At 34.6% G+C, this 9,497-nt stretch overlaps 3 protein-coding genes across 3 annotated transcripts; 2 read left to right on the forward strand and 1 right to left on the reverse strand.

The window, feature by feature from the left end:
* Positions 1–162: 162 nt before the first annotated feature.
* LOC136409964 (dnaJ homolog subfamily C member 10-like) lies at positions 163–4,515 on the forward strand (the record flags this gene model as incomplete). The annotated part of the gene is made up of 12 exons (XM_066391851.1): positions 163–342; positions 400–610; positions 669–883; positions 938–1,150; positions 1,210–1,422; positions 1,790–1,916; positions 1,972–2,184; positions 2,298–2,512; positions 2,633–2,827; positions 2,879–3,015; positions 3,095–3,299; positions 3,386–4,515. Coding segments are annotated over 12 exons (2,340 nt in total), but the record flags the coding sequence as incomplete, so codon positions are not given.
* Positions 4,427–5,771, reverse strand: LOC136409985 (uncharacterized). Its single transcript, XM_066391874.1, has one exon. It carries the CDS (start codon positions 5,662–5,664, stop codon positions 4,936–4,938), a length of 729 nt encoding a protein of 242 aa, XP_066247971.1. The 5' UTR covers positions 5,665–5,771; the 3' UTR covers positions 4,427–4,935.
* A 406-nt stretch (positions 5,772–6,177) lies between these two features.
* Bap60 (Brahma-associated protein 60) lies at positions 6,178–9,256 on the forward strand. Its single transcript, XM_066391802.1, has 8 exons — positions 6,178–6,448; positions 7,216–7,379; positions 7,693–7,971; positions 8,032–8,230; positions 8,283–8,449; positions 8,512–8,719; positions 8,777–8,983; positions 9,035–9,256. The coding sequence occupies exons 1-8, from the start codon at positions 6,332–6,334 to the stop codon at positions 9,188–9,190; spliced, it is 1,497 nt and encodes a 498-aa protein (XP_066247899.1). The 5' UTR covers positions 6,178–6,331; the 3' UTR covers positions 9,191–9,256.
* Positions 9,257–9,497: the final 241 nt, after the last annotated feature.

Raw genomic sequence — 9,497 nt, forward strand, 5'->3', positions numbered from 1 at the left:
GGCACACAAAATAGCAACCTTTATACTTAAGATCAACTTTTTGCTAAATAAAAATCATTGGAAAAAAATAAAGATGAGCACCTATTAACGCTTTTACTTTCCCAATAAAAAAATTTCTTTTTTAGTTACCATAAAAAAGGCACATGTTCATATATTTAACATTTTATATGCAGGAACTTCCTTCTCTGTATAGCATCCCTCACTACATTATATCTCTCTGTAAACTGTGATGATAGTAGTGACTATTACAAACTACTCAATATCCCTCGAGATGCTACAGTTCAAGAAATTCGCAAAGCATTCAAACTTCTTGCGGTAAAATTGCATCCAGACAAAAATAAGGTTTGGACGGTTTCTTTAAAACACATCAGGGTACATTTGAATATATACAAACTTTAGGAAGATGTAGATGCTGAAGAAAAATTCGTAAAAATAGCCAAAGCCTATGAAATCCTTAAGGACCCAACTTCAAGGAAACAATATGACATTCATGGCGATTCAGAATTTAAAGGAAAGAAGCAAAGCTATCATAGTTACTCATATTACAGGGATCATTTTGGAATATATGATGACGATCCCATTATTGTTACCTTAAGTAAAAGCGACTATGGTATGTGCTTGAAAATGTTTGTGTAGCTTATTGCAATAGATTGTTCTTTCTTCACCAGAACTCAATGTCCTTGATATTAACCAAGCTTGGTTTGTGAATTTTTACTCTCCTCATTGTCATCATTGCGTGGAATTAGCTCCAATTTGGAGAAAATTGGCAGCCGAATTGGAGGGTGTTGTGCGCGTAGCTGCAGTAAATTGTGAAGAGGATTATCCTCTTTGCTACCAACTGAGCATCGAGGCTTATCCAACATTGCTATTCTATGAAAAAGAGGTGATAATGCAATTGGGGCGGCCTGATTGAGACTTATTTTCTAATTTAAATTAGGCTCATTTATATGATGGGGAGAGATACAGAGGATTGAAGAGTTTGGAGGCCATGCAGGAATTTATCCTTTCTAAAATCCCTATTAAGATTAAAAAGCTTGGTTCTCAGGATTGGGAAAGTTTTAAAAAAGAGCAGTGGCTTTTGTTTTTATGCTGTGATGACAACCCGAACTGCCCAGAAAAAGACACAATTAATAAATTAGCTGCAGCTTTGGTACTATTTTTATTGAGGCATTACGTACTTAAGATGAAGCATTGTATTGATGTTTATAGGAAGGTCTGTTGCAAGTCGGCTTGGTAAAAGATGAGGAACTTTGCAATGAGATATTAGACACCTATAAAAGCCAGCCTATAATATTTTGGCAAATCGACACTAATAAGATTCCGAAAGTACATGTCATAGAAGGGTCTGACTCTAAGGAAATCATTGATAAAATTCTGAATATTTTGCCGACGCCTCCTTTGCTGGATGAAAACAAATTCCATGTATGTATTTAATATGTCTGTCATACAGCTCTCTAAACGCCATCACAATATCACTATGTGAGCCCATCTCAATAGGTAAAAGTAAAATATTTTATTTCATTACTATCATTTTATTTATCGACGACAGGAAAATATTTTTCCATTTGTTATCGCCACGTCCGTGAGACATATTATTAATCAATGCTACTAATGTGACATTTGTGAACGTTTAGAGAAAAATAGTTATTTGCAGAACAAGGGAGGAAAGGGCTACTTTTACTCCCACAAACAATTTCAATGTGAATAATCGCGAGAATTTTCTGGCTCATCCGAAAATTAACTTATTTACCGTCATGCAGCATTATTTAAATAATTAATATTTTTCAAGGACTTAAGGCAAAAATTGAGATTAGGTTTTGACAAACCCTGGCTGATATGCTTCTACTTGGGAACAGCTACTGATTTAAAATTGGAACTTAAGAGATTACCCACAATAATTTCCAACATTAATATAGGTCCGGAGTCATACTGATTTTTTAACGATAAATAGTATTAAAGAGAGTTATTTAGGTTTGGTGCATTGTGCCAAGAGTGCTGGCCTATGCGCTGCCCTTCATATTGTGCGGTATCCAACGTGGGGCGTTATAAAGCAGGGAGGTGCCTTTGAGGTGCATCAAGGAAGGGATGTGTTACACGAAGTGGCTAGTTTTGCAAGAGATAGCTCCAAGAGCACTAATCTCCACGCTTTAAGTCCCGCAGATTTTTTGAATTTAAGGAACGAAGGTAAGGATTTATTTTTAACTAGATAGTTTCTAGTATATAAGTGGGAAACTACTATTTAATTTGCAGAAAATGGTTTTCCGTTATTTTTTAAAAAGTAACCAAACCAATTTTAGGTACCGCATGGTATATTGATTGGTATGCTCCATGGTGTCCACCATGCAAAAAATTAACCCCCGAATTACGCAAGGCAAGTCAGCGTTTTGAACCAGAAGTCGTTCGATTTGGCACCATCGATTGCACTTTGCACAGGGAATTGTGTTTTACGCAGTCAATCAACTCATACCCATCAATGAAATTGTATAATGGTACCAAAATCCAAAATTTTCAAGTGAGTGATTAGCAAATTTTTAAATATAGTTATCATTTATTATTTGCAATGATCTTCCTAAATCTTTATGTCTATAATGTAGCGAACGCTATAGAAAGCCTAACGATTACATAACTTTAGGGAATACCAGACGAAGCGGGAATTGTAGATTTTATCGAAGATGTTATAAATCCTGTGGTCGTAACTCTAGACGAGAGTAATTTCAGTCTTTTGGCAAGAAAACCATCCACCGAAATTTGGGTAGTTGACTTCTTTGCTCCATGGTGTGGGCCGTGTAAGCAATTGGGCCCTAAGTATAGGAGCTTCGCAAAATCTGTAAGACAAGCAATACACTAAAAAGAACCTGATATCAAGCATTAAGTGTAGATTTCAGGCTTAAAGAACATTGTTGTAGCCCAGGTAGATTGTGTGGCAAATGCTGAAATATGCGATTCTCAAAGTGTGAGGGGCTATCCTACTATAAGGTTGTATCCTTTAGGCAGTAAAGGATTGGGTTCTATTGCGTAAGTTAATTATGAAACATTTTTTCAGTACTGGTACTGTTTATAATTTAATTTATATTTACAAATTAAAATCTTCTAGCATTTATAATGGTCATCGAGAGGCAATATCCCTGAAACGGTGGGTTATCAGTTTTCTGCCGTCGAAAGTGGAGGCTCTTACGGAGATAGAATTTAAAGAGCAAATTTTAACTAAAAAATACTATTTGCCTTGGCTTGTCGATTTCTATGCTCCGTGGTGTGGACATTGCGTTCATTTTGAGCCCGAATATAGGACAGTAGCCCAGGTATAACACTAACACTTTACATTTTTTAAAGTATTAAAATTTACAGGATTACAGGAAACATTCTAAATGAGACTTAAAATTTTTAGAGACTAGATGGAAAGGTTCGGGTAGCAAAAATAGACTGCGAAGCACACAGAGTGTTTTGTGGATATCAGCGGGTCACAGGTTATCCCACTATAAGACTCTATCTATCACCCAGCGAATATGTTAATATTGACAATCAAAATGCTGATGAAATAGTCAAAATAGTTAAAAATGCTATAGTAAAGTACAAAGAAAAAACGTCACATGACGAACTGTAAAATGATACTATCAACACTAATATTTTTAAATATTTATTTAAATTGATGTTCTAACGTTTAACTGCTATTTAAAATAGTGTGGTATCGCTGCGAAAACTGCTAAAATGAAAGTATGTACATATCGCTCATTTATTGAAAAATTCACATGATTAAAAATGGATATTATTTTAGTTTGATTGTTGACCAGAAGAACGTTCTACCTTTTTTTTAACTCTCTGAACAATTATTTTAAACTGAAAGCATTGCATTGCATTAAGGAAGTACCACTATTTCTTGAAGTCGATATTTGACGATTTAGCCCAACTCGCCTAAGTCTAACCTAAACTAATACCGATACCATACAAATCGTGTCTTGCAGTGAGGATTCATGTTAGACTCGGTGGCAGCCAAATTCTTCATGTATACCATATATTATTCATTTCCTCGGTTCTAATGTCAATACTGCACGTTGGGAAGAACCTAGGTAGCCAAATTTACATAAATAAAAAATGGGTATAATTAAGTATCTATTTGAAATTCACTGCCAATTAGTAAAACTAACAGTATGTTTGCATTTTATGAATCTCTATTAGTATTTACGTATTTAACACTCGATAGAGCTATTTAGATCTTGAATCTCGGTATAAATACAGTTTGTTTTTACATTATGAATCTCAACTGAATGTTACTTATTTATTAAATATCTCGAAAATATTTCCTTAATACAACATTTTATTTTATACAGGACATATAAACAAAAATACAAGTACTGAATAATTATCGCATTTATGATATTTGTTTATTATTACTATATTTTGTATTTGATTTTTTTTTAGCCTTAAAATAGTTATTAATTATTGTGATTCCTAACAAGATGCCAAATGATATTTTTGTAAACTATTACATATATTAATAAATAATCATAATTTTTATTTAATTTTTTATTAAATGAAATATCAATATGATAAAGGATGAAAGACTCTATATCTAAGAAATTTTGCAATTTCTCTGATTACAACATTCCTGTCCCTTGTTGAATAGCATTAATTAGATGAAAACGTTTTGTGAATGGGAAATGGAGTATATTGAAACCCATATTTAATAACAAAAAGGGGGTTTTTAATCATTGTAGTCAAAATTAATTTCAGGAACCTCAGTGCAAAGAACTAGTGCAAAACAAAAAATATATTCATATTTTTCCCATAAATAATAAAAATTGACAGATCGTCGCTAAATGTTATCACTGAATTGTAATACATATGTTTCAAGGTATCACATAAGAGAAGGTTTGGAAAATATCTACAGATAAATTATTAAATTTTACCCAATGTTGCATATCTCTTATAGTCCTAATTTTAATAATTGCCATATCTGGTAATTATGTTTTCGAATTGCCACCAATGAGAGAGTTTTTTCGTTTCTCCAAAAACACATATCAAATCGTCTGTAGACACTTCTTTGTTATCTATATATATTCTTACAATTAAATCACTATTAATGCTTATGCTTGATATTATTTTTAAACCTTCCTCTATGATGTTTTCCTCAGAACAGTCACAACTAACATTTAAAATGTAAAAGTACACAGCACGACTGGTAATTTTAAACTGCCATTGTTGCAACTTCACTCTGGTATTGAATTGTTCAAGAAATGCATCAAAATTGTGCACAATATCGTTTTGTAGGCAAAGTTCAAGTACTTTATCTTCTCTCTTAACAATAACACCCTTTTTTACTTTTGGACTTCTTGTGCTGGGTAAATGAGTTGTAGATTTCGAAGGCAACCCTATAAGTAGATGTGGTATTGCTCCTTCTCTCAATTTAGGTCTATTTAGCGGAATTTCCTGAACTTTTCCCGCTTTATTCCAAACAGTCTCCATTCTAATAATTTCACTTTCATCAAAATGTTTGCAGCACACAGCTGTATTTCGGCTAATATTGAATTTACCCCTGTGAATACTACGTAACCACTGGCTTCTTAACTTTGGATCTTTGGGAAACAAAAATGTAGTTTGAGATTTCTCAGTTCGTAAGGTGCTTCTGTAATTGCTCCTACAACCGAGAACACAACACATTCTTGGCATCCTGTGGCTGTAATAGTAGATAAATCTAGACCGCCTTTAAATTTATATATGCAATTTTGATAACCTTTTAGTATTAGTTTACTATTGTGCCTTTGGCTCAAGACTTTTTGGATCAACGTCCCGTGACTTCAATCCTAACTAGAAAAAAATCCAAGGATTTTTCATTATGACTTTGTTTAGTGTTTAACAACTGTCAATTCCACACCAACCATAACCTTCAAATTGGAAAACATCAATAACAGAAGGGCTGCTAATTATATTTCCTTATTGCATAACCCTTAATTTATGAACTAATAAATTTCTAATATAAATTGCGACACACATGTATGCTATTTGTGCCGCCACAGATGCTCGATAGTTACTTGATTTTAAGGACGTGCAGTATAAAAATTTATATTATTAAAAATGTCCGCACGTCCCTTTAATGTTGAGCGGTGCATTGTTGCCTTTCTGCTTCCTGCTTCGCCTGGTAAACAGTCATCCTTCTCCAGCATAAGTTAACGTTTCCGTCCGTCAAAGTCAAGTGTAAACAACTATTTTTGATGTTATGTTTGCAGTTTTTAATTTTGGCTTCGTTTTCTAGTTCTTTTAATGAGTTATTACTGACTTTCTACGGTATATAGAACGAAATAAAATAATAAGCACTTAACTTACTCTGCGGCTTGAAATGGCTCAACGTTTTCCCGGCCCCGGTCCTAATCCTGGCCCCGGAGGGGCCCCTCCACAACGCTACCAACAACCCCAAAATCCGGGTATGCGGCAGTACAGTCAACAGAGTTTTCCGGTAAGTTTACGCTATGCTCTTCAAATGTGTTTTTTTAAATTCAAGTTTTTAATAACTTGTGAATGCTATACACATGTAGCTTAAATTGATAATAACACATATAACTACTACTCCAGCAACCCCTACTTATGTGTGAGGCGCTGGTCCCAAACAAGATAAATGAAAAAATAAAAAAGAATTTAGGAATTGGCGGAATTTGTGGTTTCTATTGAAATCAACGTAATGTTAAAGTTAACAGCACATTAGTAATTTAGCTCTAAGAACTTCTTGATCAGTGTACTAGCAACTTTGATGCTAGTACACATGATCTGATCTAGAAGACATTAAATTTATGAAACTGTTTAATACTCTGGTTTTTTTCTATTGATATGATCCTCTTGGTAAAATTGCCAGAACTTTTGATCTATTCACTCTGTGGTTTGGCTTTTCAAACTCTGATAACTTTTTCAGCAAGTTAATTTCCATGAAAATGTTCTTGCTGACAACTTTACTTGGTAGATAATTTCTATGGAATGCATGATACTGACCAGTACTTTGCATTTATTTCAACATTTTCATGGATATTATCCTGTTGGTAAAATTGTCCAAATATTTATATCATAAGGGCCAAAGCCCTAGCAACTTTACCAAAAGCTAAAAACTGGTTATTGATCAGCTTCACATGTTCCATGGAAATTACTTTCAAGGTAAATTTATCAGCAGTTTTTGAGATTCTATGAAATTTTTATCATAGGTTTTTTATAAGACTTTTTCTGTAAATTTTATAGCAACGTGCTGGTTACAACAATCCGCCTCCTCCCATGAATACAAGTGGAGGCACAATGATTCAAAGACCGTCTGGAACCGCGTATTCACCTATGCGTACCCAAATGCAAACACCTTCAGGAGGAAAAAGGCCAACAGATAATCGATCAGCACTGCAGCAGAAAAGGTAAAATGACTGAAGCACTCTACAGATAAGTTTATGTTTGCAATTTAAATTATTGCATTTGTTTATCAATCAATTTAGTGTTGTCTGATAGTTACCTTACTTTTGGCAGTTGCGAATATATTTGTGATCATGCTTTATTTATCTATTGTGAAAATGCGCATAGACGGAGACGTTAATTGCATTATAATATTTCTGTAAAGAATGCTTAAGTACTTTCTGATTTTCTTGTAAATTTATCTCCAGAAATTGATAGTAATGATTCCAGTTTTTTCTTTTGTTTTAATATTCATTTATTAACTTTTCACTCTGTTAGTGACTACGGTCACAGCACTAGCAAGAAGAAAAAGAAGCTCGCGGATAAAATCCTACCACAAAAAGTACGAGACTTAGTACCAGAAAGTCAGGCTTATATGGACCTCCTGGCGTTCGAAAGAAAGCTAGATTCGACGATAATGCGCAAACGTTTAGATATACAGGAGGCCTTAAAAAGACCTATGAAACAAAAGCGTAAATTGAGAATTTTCATTTCCAACACTTTCTATCCTGCTAAAGAACCTTGCGCGGATGGCCCTGATGGGCCTGCTCAAGAAGGGTAATAAATGTAAGCTTATGTCAAGCCCACATATGTCACCTTAGTTTTTCGCTATTGTAGATCTGTAGCTTCCTGGGAATTAAGAGTAGAGGGGAGACTTTTGGACGATTCGAAGAACGACCCCAACAAAGTGAAGAGAAAGTTTTCCTCTTTTTTCAAATCTCTTGTTATTGAGCTAGATAAGGAATTGTATGGGCCAGACAATCATTTAGTTGAATGGCACCGTACATTAACCACACAGGAAACTGATGGTTTTCAGGTATGTTTGTAAGACAGAGCCGAAGTTCGATTAAAAATAATTTCGTGTTTAGGTTAAAAGACCTGGAGACAAAAATGTTCGTTGTACCATTCTATTGCTGCTGGATTATCAGCCGTTGCAGTTTAAACTGGACCCTCGATTGGCTAGATTATTGGGGGTTCATACTCAGACTCGTCCAGTTATTATTTCGGCTTTATGGCAGTATATTAAAACTCACAAGCACGTATTATCAAATTCTGAAAAAGGTGTAAGTCTTTAAGTTCGAACTGATAATTTTTTAGGCTTCAGGATGCCCATGAACGTGAATACATTATATGCGATAAATATTTGGAGCAAATCTTTAACTGTTCGAAAATGAAGTTTGCAGAAATTCCTCAGCGATTGAACCCGTTACTGCATCCACCTGATCCGATCGTTATCAATCATGTAATTTCAGTGGAAGGAGGAGCGGAAAGCAAACAAACCGCGTGTTACGATATTGATGTTGAGGTGAGAAATTTGCACAAATCTTAGTTTTATGAAGAAGCAACAAATGGAGAAATCTAGGTTGATGATACCCTTAAAACCCAAATGAATAATTTCCTGCTAAGCACAGCGAGTCAACAGGAGATTCAAGGTTTGGACTCGAAAATCCATGAAACTGTTGACACTATAAATCAGTTAAAAACGAACCGGGAATTTTTCCTGAGTTTCGCCAAGGACCCGCAGCAATTCATTCACAAGTGGATCGTCTCGCAAACAAGGGATCTTAAGGTAATCTGACAAGAATATTCAAAGACTATCGAACTTAATGATTTTATCTAGACGATGACTGATGTGGTCGGGAACCCCGAAGAGGAAAGGAGATCGGACTTCTTTTATCAACCGTGGGCTCAAGAAGCGGTTTGCCGCTATTTTTACACGAAAGTTCAACAGAAACGTGCCGAGTTGGAACAAGCCTTGGGTATACGTAATAATTGAGGCAGAACTAGCATTGTATGTTTTTAGTTGTGTCACTTGTAATCATTAGAGGTATAGGAATATTCATTTATAATAAAATAATAAGCTGCAAACGCGTGGTGTTTTAATCTGAAGAGATGATTATTATTCTGTATTCAGGAAAGGTTATATCATACGATTAAAAATCTACATAAATGAGATATTGAGAATGCTGAGAGTAGCAATTCTGCTTCACTCTGTTCAAAGCCGGGCGCAAATTTAAGGAGATATTTATTTCTCTTTTTAATATGAACGAGTGTATTAATGATGACGACAATCGTAGTTAGTA

The sequence above is a fragment of the Euwallacea similis genome, chromosome 7 (genome assembly GCF_039881205.1).
Source record: "Euwallacea similis isolate ESF13 chromosome 7, ESF131.1, whole genome shotgun sequence".
Lineage (NCBI taxonomy): Eukaryota > Metazoa > Arthropoda > Insecta > Coleoptera > Curculionidae > Euwallacea > Euwallacea similis.

Coding starts and splice junctions, on each gene's coding strand:
- LOC136409985 (XM_066391874.1), bottom strand. CDS start 5,664: ATGCCAAGAATGTGTTGTGTTCTCGGTTGTAGGAGCAATTACAGAAGC.
- Bap60 (XM_066391802.1), top strand. CDS start 6,332: ATGGCTCAACGTTTTCCCGGCCCCGGTCCTAATCCTGGCCCCGGAGGG. Junction 6,449..7,215: donor ACAGTCAACAGAGTTTTCCG/GTAAGTTTACGC, acceptor TAAATTTTATAG/CAACGTGCTGGTTACAACAA. Junction 8,720..8,776: donor GTTACGATATTGATGTTGAG/GTGAGAAATTTG, acceptor GGAGAAATCTAG/GTTGATGATACCCTTAAAAC.